At 39.4% G+C, this 17,531-nt stretch overlaps 1 protein-coding gene across 5 annotated transcripts in view; it reads left to right on the forward strand.

Annotated features, from left to right (window-relative positions):
• Positions 1–17,531, forward strand: part of apbb2b (amyloid beta (A4) precursor protein-binding, family B, member 2b) — a 59,041-nt gene that overhangs the window by 17,768 nt on the left and 23,742 nt on the right. For 3 of the 5 annotated variants that reach the window (XM_028017239.1, XM_028017237.1, XM_028017238.1), the window contains exons 2-4: positions 7,338–7,433; positions 7,817–7,883; positions 8,688–9,752. In XM_028017239.1, coding sequence (XP_027873040.1) covers positions 8,708–9,752 — 1,045 coding nt within the window. In that variant the 5' untranslated portion in view covers positions 7,338–7,433; positions 7,817–7,883; positions 8,688–8,707. Of the gene's footprint in view, positions 1–7,337; positions 7,434–7,816; positions 7,884–8,687; positions 9,753–14,773; positions 14,880–17,531 lie in introns of those variants that run through there. The other 2 variants (XM_028017240.1, XM_028017244.1) reach the window with 2 other exon arrangements.

Genomic DNA, 17,531 nt, shown 5'->3' on the forward strand with positions numbered 1-17,531 from the left:
GGTTAGATATGGTGCATTCAATAAGTGGATAGAGATCCAAATCTGATATTTAACACCGTCTGTCAGGTGGTGTTATGCAAAAAGCAAAAAAAACAACAACAAACAAGCTAAAAAAAAAAACCAAACACATTTTATTGCAGGGTGTAAAGATGGGGGAAATAAATCCAAGAAAAAAAATAATCTATTATATATAAAATAATTACCAACAGGTGTACTCCTGCTGTTAATTAATGCTTTCAGCAGTGGGGTTGGGAAAGAGTTTCCTCATTAAGCAAAGTGGACTTGGCATGGCTTGGTACCTTCCATTTATCAAACTTCTAGGAGGCAAAAGATAAATGGGAATGTTGGAGGGTTGCATTACACAGAGTCATCAGTTTGCCCAATGCAGGATAATGTTTGACTCTTTTGTTGCAAATATCCCCCCCACCTCCCTCTTTATCACAGGATTTTAAGGGATTGACTTGTTAAGTGTGTCAACAGCCTTTTATTCTTATTAATCTTGCCACATAAAACATTGTTGTCTGATGTAAAGAAGTACCGGTAAATGTAAAGAAACTCCTTGTTTTTGTCCAACTGATTAGTTAATTTTGGTCAAATAAGCCTCTCATTCCTTCCTTTATATCTTATTTGCCTTGTCATTGTTTCAGCTCATAGTTTGCGTTTGGTCAAAGGTTACTGTGTGTATAGAGACATGTGGTCACGATTGATCAGCACTTGAAGGTGTTTCAAAAGGGCATGTGTGCTTTCTGCACTTCTTTTGCCCCCAGTTACCCTCATCCACTCAGACATGCCTGGGATTCTTTGGCACACCCTAAAAATTCCTCACGCCTTTCTTTTTTTTTGTGGTTATTTTTTTTTTTTCCAACTCCCCCCAACCATTAAAACCATAACAGCAGTAAATGATATCTTTAGCTGTGCGACTACATCACATTGAGGCACTCGTTCATTCAAAACACAAAATGCTTGTAGCCTTGAAGTCTCCTTTTAGCTCCACAAGTACAATTACAGTGCAGCTATTTCTGCCCTTGCTTCACCATCGCTGTAGCCTGCTGAGAAGTAGGTTCAAACTGTGGGTTTGTCTTTGCAAGTAAGGCCTCAGTGTGTTTGTCTGTACACAGGGTGGTTTGTTTAGACTGACGTCTCAAGCAGAGTGTTGCTTTGTCTCTGTTATTTCCCGCTATTCACCAAACTCCCTCCATTCCGCCTAAAGCTTCCGCCATAAGCTGTGAAAGCAAGACCATGATGGCTGTTTTTTCCTAAGCTTCTTCCTTGTTTTCATCCATTCATTACAAGCATAAACTCACAATTGTTAACAGGTTGATGATGTATGAAAACTTTTGGTAAAATATGCTTGCATGCATGTGATTAAAGTCGACCTATAGGATATGAAAAAAATGCATTTTTAGATTTTATTTTCTGTGTCACAGTTAAGATTGTAAATACTTTGTCCGTTCATCCATCCATCATATAAGAAACACAGAAACAAAAAGATGTAGATGTTCAGTCTCTGAACTTCCTACTCAAAACGAGGTTGTCCTGAACTCTACGCCACCAGTCTCATGCTCTTTATGTAAGACTATACCCATATTAGCAGCTTAGTCTGTAGTGGTTCATATGGAGTCCGCCATATTCAATAAATTATATGTGTTCTGATGAGGCTCGTTTGTTAGATTAAAATCACATTTTAACAATAACAAGCTCTAATCAGGCGTTAAGCATACATTTCCTCAAGCCCGCATTTTTGTATAAATTTTCCTTTGGTCTGATGTAATATTTTAATTTTAAATGTCATGTTTTCATTCACTGTGAGTGAACTTTCATACTTATCTGTGATTTGTGGGTTAATCATTGATTTTGCCTTTGCATTCCTGGCCTGATATCGTGCCGCCCAAGTACCTTTGCGTAAACATTTAGACCCTAGAAATTTGTGATTGGAAATATTTTTAACTTTAACTTGAATTATTTTGCTTTCTGCTGATTTTACATCTCGCTTTAGGATGAATGTTTTTAGTTGGATTAGTTGTTTTCAAGCCACACAGCCTACAAGTGTTGAGGAGGAATGGGGATGAGGAAACTGAAGAAGCCAGCAAGTTTTGCTCTGGGTTTCTTGTGGAAAAATGTTCCATCCAATCTCAAAGCAAATAGGCTGAAAGATTAGTGGATGATTCAATGTGCAAATGTGGCAACAAATCTTTTAGAGCATCTGCTGACTTTCTGCCATTTCCTTCTTGATCCTGGATATTGTAGATCTGCTCAGATCCGCTCTGTCAACACAACCAGAGGACTCCTCAGCTGTTCTCAACGTGTGGTTAAGAAAACAGTCAGTTCTCAGCATACTTTCTCCGTCACGTCTCGCTTCCTGTGTGCTGTAGACAGTCGTTCTCCTTCCCGGCCTTCCTGGTATTTCCATCTGTGAGAATGTTTTCTCTTATAAAACCTCCTGCTGCCAGTTAGGTGTGTACTGCAAAAATAAAAAAGATAAAAATCCTCCTGACCAATTTATTTCCACATCCTTCTGAACATCTCTGGTGTTTTAAGTGTGAAAACACTTTTTTGTGCCTCTGGTTACTTAAAGTTCTGCACATGTAGATTTAAATTAACAGAAAGGCTCATAAAATAAATCTGCAATGCAGACTCTAAGCCATTTACTGCTTTACATTAAAACCAAAGGACTTGAAATCAATTCCTATTAATGCAAAAGTTTGTGTCAAGTAGCTGAATTAGCTGAATTTCAGCTTTGGTAAAGAGTTAAGCAGTGAGATATTTCACAGCTCGGCACACAGTTGTATTTTTCTGTAGTCATCATATGGCATCGTAATTGAAGAGTGACAACATCAATAACCGTCCTTGTCAAATGTTCTGGAAATAAATTCCACACATTGTGCTACTGGCCTACACTTTATCCTGATCAAAAAGTTGAACACGCACCAATTTGGATGCTCTATTTTGTTATTTGCCATTATATTATAATGCATCAATTTATTTATTCGCTACAGTCTAGCATCTGTGTGCTGCAGTTTGCATCTCTTGTCTGTCGCTTTTGAAACAGATGGGCTTTTCTCATGAGCACGGTGGGAAAGAAGAGGAGGAGGAGCAGGAAGATGGCTGTAAATCAGGGTAGTGGAGAGAAAAGGCTGGTTTTATGAGTGTTTACAGTCCTTCTTACTTATGAGAAAAGACAGCAAATCTCTTCTAAAACAAAAGAAAATGGAGATGATCTGCAGGCCAGATTACATATGCTATCTTAAAAAGTATTTATACCACTTCAACTTTTACATTTTGTCTCATTATAATGTCAATGTATTGCTCAAGCTTTTTGTGCCATACCATCACTGTTAAAAGTCCGTCTGTTTGTCTGTTTAGACTCACACAGTCTTCTACAATCACAGAGGATTGCATAAGGAAAAAATGATGGATGATATTTTGGATTTAATCTGACAAGAACTGTGACCTACTTCCATGTTTGCTGTGAACCTGCACGGCTTGCTACACACGTCAAATTTCTTTACTGACACTCTTCTATTAAGGTTAAGTTTGTGGCATAGATGTTTCCATCACCTCACTTTCTGATTGGCTAAATGTCAAATTCAGCAGGCTGCGATCTCGTTTGTCCTTGGGGAACATGTCAAGCCAAGACAGTCCAACCTGTTGAACATCTCCGATTTTAGATTGAAACTGTCCTGACGTGCTTCCAAGCGGGTCAGATTACTCACTGCAGGAATATCTATTAAGATGATCTTAGGTGCCATTGCAGTAATTGGGTTCCTGAAGATTGTTGTAATGGGAAAATCTGAACTAAACCGGTATAAAAATCTTACCATGTGAACTAGGTATAAAGTGGATTGCCATGTATTGGTAGGTTTGCAGCTGGGACATAATCAGTCGATCAGTGTTCTGTGAGATATTTGATTCTTGGGTATTAAAAGTCTGGAAAATGCATCATATTTGTAGTAGTGTGGAAAAGTTTAAGGGGTATGAATAGTTTTTCAAGGTGAATGAACAAGGACGAAAAGGGTAAGGCAATCAGGATGAATGTAGAAGCTATGAAGAGTTATGCTGAAAAACCTGTGAGGGATAAACAGTAAGAACAGACGAGAGGCCAATCAAACTTCTGGCTGGCATCCATTTGGCTTTTGCAGCTGAAGCGGATTCTCTCATTCCAGAGTTTTGGAAAAAATTTCAGTGACGCAGGAAACAGAAACAGGCAGACAGGCTGACAGAAGAGGTGGGGTGTTAGCAGCTGCTGCCTTTATTGTTGTTTTATCCAGACTGCCAAGTTTGTCTGACACCAACACACAAGAACAGTCAAAGGTCACTGTCCTACTCCATGTAACAATGGAGATCTAATTTCCGTCCATCTCCCAATCTGCTGATAAAGTATTTCTCTGTAGTTTTGTTTTTGAAGATGTTTTTGTTTTCTGACAGGGTAATAAACTGTTTACATGTGAGTTCATGTGGATGGCTTGCCCTCACACTTACTATTTGTGTGTACTGTGTGTGTGTCAGTGTCACGGTTGCCCCGCCCACATAGGAGCTCTGTAATTACCCCCCCCCCCCCCAAGCAGCCCCTATCTGCAGCAGAAGGCCTCTCAGTGCACTGCGGCTCGTAAAAGGCGTTGCATTCACAGACTCATCCCGTCCAGTTGGAATCCCCAACCAGATGGATTTCTGGGGTTGAAAGTTGTAGTTTTAATGTTTATTTGTTCTTCTGCTTTGCTCCAGATCTGTAGCTCAGACATCTGTGTTTGGAGCAGAAAATGACACAGCATCCCACATGTAGTCTCTACTTATCTGCTTTCAGCTTTTTTTTTTTTTTTTTTTTTTTTGCCACTGAAGCATTTGGCTTGCAGTGAAATAATCAGTGAGGTTGAAGCATCAACTCTGAGGGGAAACTCCACTGATTTTTTTTTTTTTTACATCAAAGTGTGTTTACATGTTTCAGGGAGAACTGCTGCTTATACAAGGGCCCCTTGTGGTTCCACAGGGAGATCTGTGAAGTTCCCACAAAGGATTTCAATTGAAGCATGACACATGTAAAAAAAAAAAAAAAAAAAAAAATGTTTTAAAGTTTTTGCCCATACCTTATATGGATCTTAGTGGTCAAGAAATAACAGAGGGTAATGGGAAAATTGTAGGCTAATTACAATTGATTTGATTTTGTAAGAACTTGTTCAACCAGTGTTCCTTTTCCTTTGACGGCTCAATGCACTAATTATTATTATTTTTTTGCTATGTTGAAACTTGGAACAGGCTTGGTTATACCAGCCTGTTCCTGCTAGCAGTTAGATCCTCAAGAAGAGATCCAACAGCTTACAAACAATCAGCACCCTCATGTAACCAGTAGACATCACTGGCCTCACTGCAACATTGTTATCAAATGTTGGTTTTTGGCTCAATGCAAATAGTTCTAAGTCATTAACAGATTTGTTGTTTAAATCTTACTACTTTTAATATGTGGTTTCCTATTTGACTCATATAGGCAGATAGGAAACCACAGATCCTATGTGGTTTCCTATTTTAGAAAAAGACGCAGATCCTTTATAGGTGTTACATCCCGTCTTCAAAAACCAGTCATTGACTGTTTCAGGAGAAATTACTCACTAGTTTTAGTGTACATCCGCCCCTTTTGAACAAACATGTTTTCACTCTCTCACTTAAATATATTCTCCGGTATGCAGGCTTGTTGGTGCAAGATTCAAGAAATCGAGCATGCCTTGTAATTCTAATCCAGAAACTTTCTCTCCTCTCTCCGTGTGTTTGTCTCAGTCATAGATGGGTTTTTATTATGCCTGTAACATCAGACATTTATTTGCATACCATTTTTTCCACTTCTCTGCTGTTCAATAACAGCAGTGGTTCCTCAAGATTCAATGCCAGCCCAGGCTCTTAAATACTTACACCTGTTATGTTGCTCCTCATCCAACAACTGATCCAACGTGATCTCACCTGTCCCAATTCAAGCTATTTGGTGAAAAAAAAGCATTAAAGTTTGTACAGGTGGTCGAAATTACACAGCTGCTCCTTACATGTCGTACCCTCTCACTGGAGTTGGTGGTTTGCCAATCAAACCAGATGCTTGTTTGTTGTGTAGTAAGAGGACAGCACAGCCTAAGTACCACCTAAGTATGGGTGTCAAGTAGCAGTTGTGCAATCCCATGGTCTGTCTTTGTTTAATAAATCTGCTATGTACCCTGGTAAACAGCTTTAAGTGTGAAATAATTTAATATGTGTTGCCTAACACTTTAGTCTGTTTATCAAATTCAGCTATTTAAAAAAATATTGGGTATACTTGGTTGTCCAAATATGCAGTTATTGTCTTGAATCTTCTCTCACCATCTTTAATGTGCTGTTTCCAGAAGATGTCCGGTTCCTACTGTCTAATCCAGCTGTTCAAATCATGCAGCCATTTAAAACAGTGAGAAAAGCAGCATTTATTGCAGAACTAATACAGTTTTATTTACACACAAGAGAAAGACCAGTAGCTCAGATTTGTTGTTGTAACGGCACCGACAACATCTTGTGCTGCAGTAAAGTACAAAATTAATCAAACTCCTGGCATATTTATGTTAAACATTATTTTGTCAAAATTGATTCTATTATCTATTTTTTCTTTCATTTCCTTTCAGAAACAAATTTCTTGGTTGAATAAAAATATCAATTTTGATATTTATTGTTTTATACGCTTATATACACATAATGAATGAATAATGAAGCTCTGGACTAGATAAAGTGCAATTGGAGGTCATCTACCATATTTACCATGAAACTGGGTTTGTAAAACTCATTAATTAATCCCTAAAATACTTTGTTGTGATGCTAGCTTGCTGTATAACCTAGTTGTGCGTCTTTTGAAGAAACTGAAGTTCACATATAAGATCCTGTTTGCCAAAAAGGTGGTTTTTATTAATTACAGATTTTCTATTTCGCTCTGTCAACAGGCATGTTTCTCTGCCCCTCTCTGAGTTTTGGTCTGGACTCCTAATAAGTGCTTTTGTAGCACAAGTTAGTGTGTGTTCGTGTGTTTATTGTGTTGTTTGAAAGCAGAAGAAGAGGAGTTGACTGGTCTCATGTGGCATTAAGTTTATGATATTTCCAGGCAGCACATTGTTGGCAAGACTTTATGAAATATGAGCCCTGCACAAAATGAGCTTTGTGTTCCCACATTCATAAGGTGTATATATGCAAACACACAGCCATCCTGAGTATTAATGTTTGACTGTGCTTGTGAATAATTAATACCTTTTTATTTGTCCTCCTTATGTGTACCCCCTATTCTCTCTCTGCTCACCCTGCCTCATGCTCTGTTATTAATCCAGTTTTATGTTTTGTTCCTTCAGTGCACTGCTGCTTTAGTGATTGGCTGAAGAAGGCGCTGCGGACTACCAACATGGACCTGCAGCAACCTGGTGTTTCTCAAAATTCATAGTTTTCTGGTAAGTATTAAGTTTTCTTTCCTAACAAGTCTGTTTTTAACAAATTGTGTAAAGCATGCATTCTTGATAAGAGTCCAAGTAAAAGTCTGGTTCTGAATTCATTCTTGACAAGCTGTTGGCGTTGTTCATAATCTATAAAATTCAGATACCGTGTGTGAATGTTACTGAGGTACGTTCACTTTTTTTTTTTTTCTTTGCTTTTTTGGTTTCTGTGATGTCTCAAGAATCCTCACAGCCTGACAGAGCTGTAGGTTTCCACAGAAACCCGTGGCAGTCGGGTTCCACATGCATGAATGGGGTCTCTGAGGACCATCCAACTCAGGATTCTTTCATTCTTCGATGTTCATCCTTTTGCTGTGTCTTTTTTTTTCTTTGGTGCTCAGATCTGCAGCTGAGTCTTCAGAGCTCCAAGTGGCGAGCAGTGCCGGTCAGTGACTTCATACCCAGCAGGTAAGAAATTCACATCGAGTCTCAACGTCCAGCTTTTACTTCAACCTGCTCAGTACCTAAACTCTCATGCATGAAATAATAAAAAAAGAGCCAAATGTGTATACAAAAATTCTTTGATTTGTCTTATTGTTCTTGGTGTTCATTACCACTCAAAACAAACCATGTTTTTAACATTTATGTGCAAGTATAATATGCTGAAATATGGTCAGCATTGCTTTTTGTGTTTGAACAATCTGCACATTTTCAAAAAAAGATATTACTCAACACAGAATTGCCAGAGATGGCCAATCATTCTTTATTATTCACATTATTATTATTATTTAAAGCACCTTTGAAATGTTTTAGAATTAGCTTTGAAGTAGTTGTAAAATGGCAGAAAAACATTCATGTGAAGCTGATCTTTTAATCCAGTTAGTAACTATAAATGATATATTTTCTGTACTTAAAATAAATACTTTAGCTTTGGATCCCTGAATGCATTAATGATCTAAAGCATTCAGATCCCTAATGCTTTAGGTTAGATCTTCATTAAGGAATCTTGAACAAATTTAATTTAAGCACTTTAGTTCACAATATCTTAACTAAACTCATTTCAGTCAAATTTTCCTACTGATTGCAGCGGAGTGGCTTGGTAAAACTTGGCCACAGCTCCGCGTTCGGGCATAAAATCATCTTAATCACAGCAGCCTTCACTGCTCACTCAGGACAGAGCTATTTTATGATACTATAGCTAATCATGTTTTTTATTTTGACATTCGTGTATGTTGTCAAATGTATTAATCTCCAGTTTGTTTTCTATTGTAGGTCCTCTGTCTCGTGTTACAATGATGTCAGTGGATGTGACCAATTGCAATGGCCCTGCTGCCACGCCTCCCACCTCTCTCAGCCTCCGCTCTTCACACAATCAGCTACTCAGCAGCGACGTCATCAAGCAAGGCTCGGCCACTCCACCCAAGTGTCGCAAAAAGTATGCACTCACGAGCATCCAGGCCGCCATGGGCCTTGGAGAAAATGCGCCACCTTCAACATCGCCGTCTTTGTCCCCGTCGCAGCCTGCAGCCCCCAACAATCCCAAGCTAGCCAAGAACGGGGCCAACCAGCTGCGTAAAGCCGGTCAGGACCACAATAAAAACACAACCGACCCCGACCCGACGGACCCTGAGTGTAATCCAGAACCAATAGCTGATGATCCCAATGTTAACACGGTAGAAGAGCAAGACAGTCACTCTCTGACGAACAACGACCGAGAGGAGGATGTGTTTGAGTCGGATGCTGAGCAGCGGCCAGGATCCACCAGCGACGCCGAGTCGGAGCAGAAAACGGAATCAGATGCAGATTGTAACATTAACTGGACTGATGAGACCAAGCTGAACGGCAGTATGGCAGATTTAGACTTTGTCTTGAACGTTGAGGCGGAGGAGCCCGACGACATAAGCATTCTGTCTGAAAAGGAAATCCCATCAAAGATGAAGATGGAGGAAGATGAGGTGGTGGAGGGGCTGGAGGATGAGGAGGAGGAGGAGAGGAAGCCTTTGCTGATGCTGAACCCCGATTCTCCCATGAAGGAGGGCAGAGTTTCTTCAGGTTCTGAAATCATCTCTGAACTCCAGTCCAACCTCGCGCTCCTCCAATCAGAAAAGAACTCTGGGGTTCCTCCCCCGCCAAGGCAAGACAGTCCAGAAGACACCCGCCTGCTCTCTGCTGCCTCCTGCCCCTCCTCTTCCTCCTCCTCTCCAGAGACAAAGAAGGACCGGAGGACTGGAGCAAAGACAGACTGTGCGTTGAACCGCATCCAGAATCTAAACCCCAGTGATGAAGAGTTGAGCTGGACTACTCTGTCCCAGGACAGCAACTCCCCTGAGGAGACAGGTACTCGCACAAAATCAAACTCCTGCTGTAAAGACTTCATTGCATTAAACTTTATAGCTTCTGTTGTTTGCTGACAGATTGTTTGTGAGGCTGAGTGCCACAGACTGGACTTTTTGTTTGTATGTTTGTGTGCTCTGTAGTGGTTGCAGCCATCCTCTCACTGATGACATGTTTCCATTTATGGTAACTCTGTTTGTGTTGGTTCATGGAAACAGTTATGCATTTACAGAATAACAAACGTTGCAGCTCTGAGCTCTCCTGGTTCTGGCCTTGTAACCTCATGGGTGGTTAGTCGGTCAACTCTGCCCATCTGCAATGAATTAACACAAAATCTCTGCCTGACTTTATTTTTCTGCTAAATGTTATGGAGGTATTTAAAAAAAAAAGACCCCCCCATATTAAATACACACTTACTTTGAAAAACGGATCATTTTAATTGGTCAGTTATCTCTTTGCAGCTTCTGGGCATTAAATGTTATCCTGTCGGAAAGCCTGTGTGCGTACCCTTAAAATGGCACCACAGAAAATGCATTTCTGGGTTTAGTAGCAGAGCTGAGTGTTTTGAGTTATTCCAACGAAAAACCTGCCAAATCCTTTCAAACACAACCAAGCAGATTCTTCTGCTACTAACTTGTGTTTCATGTTTGGATGGTATTTATTGTATTGCTTATCACTTATCATGATAAATTTCCTATCATGATATAATTTTTATTTATCATTGTCACAGTAAATTCCAATTAATGATGTTTAAAAGCATGTATTCATGAAACAGAGGCCACAGTAGTGTGATGGAGAACAAAACCACAACAGCCTGTCACCTCCACCTAATACCCGTCACCAGCGTGGTCTCACACTGCTGTGGGATGTCATCTCATTTTTCAGCCAGAATTTATAGTCACTATGTGTGTTTGTGTTGGTCACTCTGAAAAGAAGAGCACACTCAAGCTCTGATCTGACAAGTATTTGCTAAGGTACGAACTACACTTAGGGCTTTCCATTCTCTCCACTCCCAAACTCCGGAGGTTGTCTCTGATGAATCCCGTTCTGTGAGGACAGAGCTTAGCTCTAAGACTGGAGATGTGGGTTTTCCTCTGGCTGCAGAATCTTACCTTATTTCTCTGCGATGAGTTTGCTTTCTAAGTCTTTTTTTCCCAGTGAGGGAGATGCTGCCCCACACTATCACACCCTTTCTACCAGAAGCTGTTTGACTTTGGCAGAGAGATATTTTTATGAGTGCAGGCAACATACTTTAATGTACTAACAGCTGTGCATTGTCAGACACAGCAGCTTAGTCATCTGCATATACATTTCCTCATAAATGGCACCATCCAGATGTTTTAGCTGATCTTGGGTCAATATTTAAACTCACTTTGTTTTCTGTGCAAGTCCTGTTCTTGCTTTCCCTCCATTAGGGTTTCAGCTACAGCACTTGTGCACTCATTAACAATGGCTGAGTCAGTAAAGCTTTTTACTTTGGCCCATAATAAAAGCACCTCTAAGAGCCAATTCATTTGCATGTTGCTGAAAAATCAGACTGTTCTGACCTTTGCCCTTTTATATTTTGTGCCCTTCAGACTTTTTTTTTGAGATTGAGAAATCATAGGACTTGTGTTTTGCTTTATAATAGCGTTTCCCTTTGCTTTTCTTATTAATTGACCAAACTCTTAGGAAATAAGACTTTGTTTTTAACTCTATGGAGGAAGAATAAACATGCAAGGATCCATCTGTTGTAATTTGAAAATCAATCTTTCCTAATTTAAGGTGTCTTTTCAAGTTCATCTGTGGTAAAATTTTGTCTGGCAGTTTCTCTCTTTTCCTGGATTTTATGTAGAATGAGCTCTTTTGTCGTCCTGTCCTCTTTCAAAGCACTTATTGCTAATGTCCTGAGCAGTATCTATTGATATGCTCATTGTATCTTGTCAGCATTGTGTTAAAATAAGATGCTAAAGTTTTCATTTGGGCCCATCAGACAAATGAAATACTTCCATCTTCTTCAGCCATGATCCCTACACTGTTCACTGCTGAAAACCAATTTGTGTCCTGTAGACGTAGGGCTTTTTTTTCTCCCCCTTCTGCTTTTCCGTTGACTCACAGCTCTGTTGAGTTGAAGACTCGGAGCGTCTGTGTTTCATTTCTTTGCAAGTTTGATTGCCAGCAGCAGATCTTTCTGAATTTCCATACTATCTATTGAGCAACACAGTTCATTTGTCTGATCTCTGAGGCTTAATCTCGGTGTTCTTGTTTATATTTTAAATATTGGGTTGTGATTGTATACATTCACAGTGATAGTTGTATGTTTTGCTTTCCGTGCTGACTAATAAAGTAGAAAAATAGATATTTAAAGGTGTAAACCTTTATATTTTGGTTTCAGAAAACAAATCTTGACAGCATTAACATAACTAAATCAAAATTGCTTTCATGTTCTTTAAATCTTGTCATGAAAAAAATATACTTTTCTTTCAAAATTAAAGCCTTTGAAAGCAGGCCGGTGGGAAACTGAACCTACATTACTTTATGTAAAGTGATGGCATCATTTATATTCCAAGACTTTTCTGATGGAAATATACGTTATTATCATATACTGTAGCTGTTTATATTGAAGGATGGAGCAAGCATCCATCCTTCAATATAGCGAAGAACTTTTTTGTAAAGGTGAACTGAGCCAAGTCCCTCACATCCACCAAAAACAATTTTCTTCTACAACGTTTTTTGCCCCAGAATTACAAAACATGTCTTGGCCTCCAGGAAACAACTTAACACGAGGCTGAAGGATGAAAATGGGGAGTTTAGTTCAACCCCAGTCTGGGAATCAAACCCAGGACCTTCTTGTTGCAGGGCAACAGTGCTACCTATTGCACCACTGTGCAGCCTACTATTATACATCTGAATAATAATAATTATAGGAATTAAAATAACATGCTTCTCTCATATGTCTTCTCACTAAGATTAATCAGATTTTACCACTGTGACTAAACTAGCTTAGTTTTTTGCACTAAGTAGATTCAGATTTCTCCTAATCACTTTGCTGATAAATAATACTAAATAAAGAGTAATACTAAGTACCACAGCAGTATTTTTAGCTTTGGATATTTTAATATTATTAAACAGTAATGCTAAGTTCATAGAAACATAAAGGCCACTGTTTGTCTTTTTCATTTAAACATAGTTCTACCCAAGACTGCATTAAATGTGAAAGACATTGTCATTGAACATTCCTATATGAAGGTACTTTTGCTCATGCACTGGAGTTTGTCTGTTTTTCAGTGAAGTGGAGACTTTTTGTTAGAAGACCAACACAAACTAATTTTACACAGAAAATCTTGCAGATCCTTTCTTTGTGCTTTCATTGTACTTCATTGTCTAAATGCTACGTTTAAGTTTAGTAGATCTCTTGCTTTGGACATTACAGACACAGTTGAAAACTTTGCCCACATACAGATGGAAAAATAGAGGCATGTAGAACTAAAGAGAGTCACTTGTGTCCTATTTAAGAAATTTCCTTCACATTTCTCATACATTCACCAGCTTTTTCGGTACTTGAACAGAGAGGAACTGGTCTTTCTCGTTTCTTAAAGACATCGCAGCTCTTATTTGCAGTCCTTCAGCTTTAATAATTGATGCTGAGTTTCAAGACGATGGACCGAAGCTGGAGGGTTATTTACATTTGAAGATATGACATCTCCTAGAAACAAGAGAGAAAGTCAAGCTGACCTATAATCAAGCATCCATGACTACCACAACCTGCATGACTAAGAATATTCTTCAGTTTTCACATATTGTATGACAAATAATAGATGTTCTGGTCTGAGTTGTTTTATAGCCCCTAATGCCCTCAGCCAGAAAAGAGTCCCAGCAAAATCATCTATTAATTTTAATGTTTTGGAAAATCGCTGGCATGTATTTTCTTAAATGATGTTGATGTCACCAACTAAGCACGGTTGGTGACATCAACTAACTCACTCAGTCATTGGTTACCTAGCAACTCACCCACTCTTTGGTTACCTAGCAACAACCTGCAGAGTAACTTGCTCAGCAGCAGTTTAAGGTTCTGCCACCATGCCTCATAACAGCTTTAAAATGCCAAATGATGGTGTGGAGTTAAAACTGTGAATGAAACAGAAAAGGTCCTGTCAGTTTGGTAGAAGTTCAGATATTTAACTTATCAATAATTATTGATATAAATTGATATGAAACACTTATATCGTGATATGGTTTTCAGCCATATCGTCCGGCCCTATGTTTTCATAAAAAAGGCAAGTGTTGTCAAAAAACGTGCTTTGCAAAACTGCGCCACATGTCTTACTGGAAATACAGCTAACAAAATTGGCCTCAACAGTAAAGAAAATGAACTTTGTGAGGGGTTTCTGAGCTGGACCCTGAGCCACCAGGGTTCAAATCAGGACATCGCTGCTTGAAATTAAGGCAAAAACGAACATCCACAAGGGAACAACCTTCTGTCATGTGTTTTACAGTCAGTCTCAAAATATCTTTCTAAAAACATCAGCTTTTCTTTAACATCCTGTTCATCCGTGCTCCTCCACCTCTTCATTGCATTCCTGCTACATCTGATACGACAAACACACACCAAAGGAAAGGTGGAGAAAAAAAAAGTGATCGGCATTCTCATTAAGGTTTGCCTGTACTTCATTGTTAATTTATCACTGTGTGCTCAGATGTGCTCGTTTGGGTACAGAAAAAGGAGACAGGTTTTGTTTGATGCTCCACTTAGAAGATGACCACAGCAGCAAACCTAGTTCAACTGCAGGGGATGCACCACTTCTCTCCCTTCTCCTCTGTCTCAGCCTCTTTCTCGCTCTGTCTTGCTCGCACTTATCTCAGTGCTGCTTTAACCTGTTTTTTGGGTTTTTTTTGAGGTTTTGTTTTCACAGAAAATCTGCTTCGTATCTGAATACGACCACCCACGGCTCTTTTCTCCTTCTTTCCCCTCAACCCTCTCTCTGCTGTGTCTCCCCTCTCTCTCTGTCTCTCTCTCTTTCTTTTTTTCTGACTGTCTGGGGTTTTTGCTTTGATTACAGCAGCAGGTTCTTGGCTGTGAGAGAGGCAGCTAGCTAACTATGATGCTGGGGAAAGACTATATGCTGGCCATTGTGATTGTCAATTATGAGGGTAGGTGGATTTGTCGGGATTGGCTGGAGGCTTCACTGTGGGCTTAGAGTTTGAGCGCTGTCTGAGTGTGTCTCTGTAAGTGTGCATGTGCAGATTCGTAGACATCCGTGTTTCCTCTCACACGAAGTTCATGTTGTCTGCTCTGTGCATGCTGCATCGTTCCAGTGATAAGAGACTGACAGAGGGGATGCATGGCAGTGTTTGCCAGGGGTGAACATGTGTATGTGTTCAGGTGTTTTGCTCCCTTCCCCCTCTGCTCTGCTATACTGTATTCTTGCATGGAACTGCGTGCTAACTGGGGATGTCACAGGCTAGTGCCTCTGTTGCTCATGTGTGGCATTTTTTTAATCAACATCCTAAGTGCACTACAACAGCAGCGTGCATCATTGCATGCGTGCTAAGTCGTTCCTTGGCTCCCACAGTGTTTGCAGAGACCACCGCTGATGGTGCTGATCCATGACGAAGCCTCCAAACATTGAAAACAGTCTCAGCTCTCCTCACATTTTCTCTAACTGTGTTTCCTCCTTTCCGTGTCTTCATGGTGTAATCTATTTCCACTCATCTCACGCTGGCCTGAGTTCTGTCACAGCCCTTTCTCCTGATCACACCAGACAATCAGCCTCTCTCTGTTGAAGCCTTATTTGCTTTGACCTATTTTTTCCTCGGCTTATAGAACTCCATCTCCCGGCAGAAATTGCTTCGCAGTTCCTTGCTCTGAGAGACGCTGGAGTCCAGGACAGACAGCACCTTGTGTCGTCAATGCGCTGTTGCCTGCAAAACTATTCATACCCGGTGAACGTTTTTATGGGGCACGGCGATAAATCAATATTATTGATTAATCAAATTTGAAAATGTAAATTTTGGAAAATCTGAATTTATTTGCAGCAATGGGCCCAGTGCCTACCATTTGTTTGACAGGAGGGTTTTACAGCTTCTGTTTATTTGGACTTTGTATTCAGGTCAACTCTATGATGGAATATTAGGGCTAGGTTAAGATTTTTTATTTCTACTAATTATGAAAATACAGTCATAATATTGCAAGAATACAGTCACATGAGAATAAAGTTTTAATATTACCAGAATAAAGTCCTAATGTTAGGCGAATGAAGTAGAAATGTTTTGAGAAAAAAAACAACAAAACATTAGAAAGAGAAATATTGAGCATCTTGCAAAGTTATACTTTGGACTAAACACAAAATCCACCACTCTGTATGTGTCATTTATCTTCCACTTTTATGGTTTATAGAAAAAAAAAAATTTTTTTTAAAGTTTATCATTAACATGACAAAATGTGGGATATAAAAACTTTTTTGAGGACATTAAATGTTTGCATTTTCTTTTAAATGAATTCGATTTCCTTGGATATTATAATTTGATGTCTTTTGCATCAAAGACATGTGTCTGTAAGCACATGTTTTACAGTTTCATCTCAATCAGGGCAGACCGAGTCATAATGATAACATATGGCCTGCTGTCATGACAACATGTTTCATCAGCATCATCAGCACTTTAAGATTACTTTGCAATCACAACAGTCACAGTCACACACACTTGTTCCAACTGGCCAGTCCTTCAGAGCTTATATCACTTTTATGAGTTGCTAGAACCTGGGTTGCAGCCTGGCATCCTTTTCTTTTTACTACTTTATCTACAAACTCCATTTTCTGCGCACAAACATGCCGTCAGTGGTTCTGTGAATGTGTGTGCTTCTCTGGTAAAGTGTGTGCGAGTGTGTTTTTGGTAACTACGCGGCTTGCTCTTCCTCTAAACGTCTGACTGCCCCGTAAATTACGGCTGCAGTCAACTGCTCTGTGAGCAGATGTTGCATTCTGCTAGCCGAGAAGGGCTTCAGCTTCAAGAAATACCGCAAACAGTTTAAATAAGTATTTTTATTTGCAAACACAACCTTTAAACCCAGTCACAGATGCTGAATATTACTGTGTTTTACAGAGTTTGTATTTAAATATGCTGATCGAATTCACCAATCTCAGTAGAGAGTGATGTATATAGAAAGGTTTGCGCCCTCATCAAAGCCTTTACGAGATTTTAACCAGTAAAATTAGAATATTTTGCAGTGATTATGCTCTGAGATCCAGATTAAAGCAATAACTGCTAAGGTTTGTTGATTACACATCGATTTTAAATTTGAATGGTGCAGCAGCTGCTGCATGTTTGTGAGTGGTTAATGTTTAGACAGGATTCATATCATAGGGTTTGCTTATTTAAGATAAATTTCCTCTGAATTAAAGCCTTTTCTTCTGTTTCAGAGCTTAATCAAAACAAAATTGTCATAAATTGGAATTTGACATGTGATTGTAATCTCGATCTAAGTTGTCCTTACTTTTCCTCTTTCCTTCAAGCTTAATGTTGTAATTGCATTACAGAATAAAAGGAACAATCAGCAAAGGGATAAAACGATTTTGGGAAGTTAAGTTCTGCAGTGAAATCCTTCGGGAACCCAAAGTGGAAATGCACCTCTAGAGAACGTTTGCTTTTGTCGCTCACAGAGGATGAGCGAACTGACATGTTTTTAGACAGTTGGTGCCGTTTTAAAACAAACACTTCTCAGCCTCATTGGACTTCTGCGTGCGATGATTTACATTCCCACCTTCAGTGTTTTCTCCGAGCTTCAACCAAGCGCACAATGGAGGA

Source organism: Xiphophorus couchianus, chromosome 5, assembly GCF_001444195.1.
Source record: "Xiphophorus couchianus chromosome 5, X_couchianus-1.0, whole genome shotgun sequence".
NCBI classification, from domain to species: Eukaryota; Metazoa; Chordata; class Actinopteri; order Cyprinodontiformes; family Poeciliidae; genus Xiphophorus; species Xiphophorus couchianus.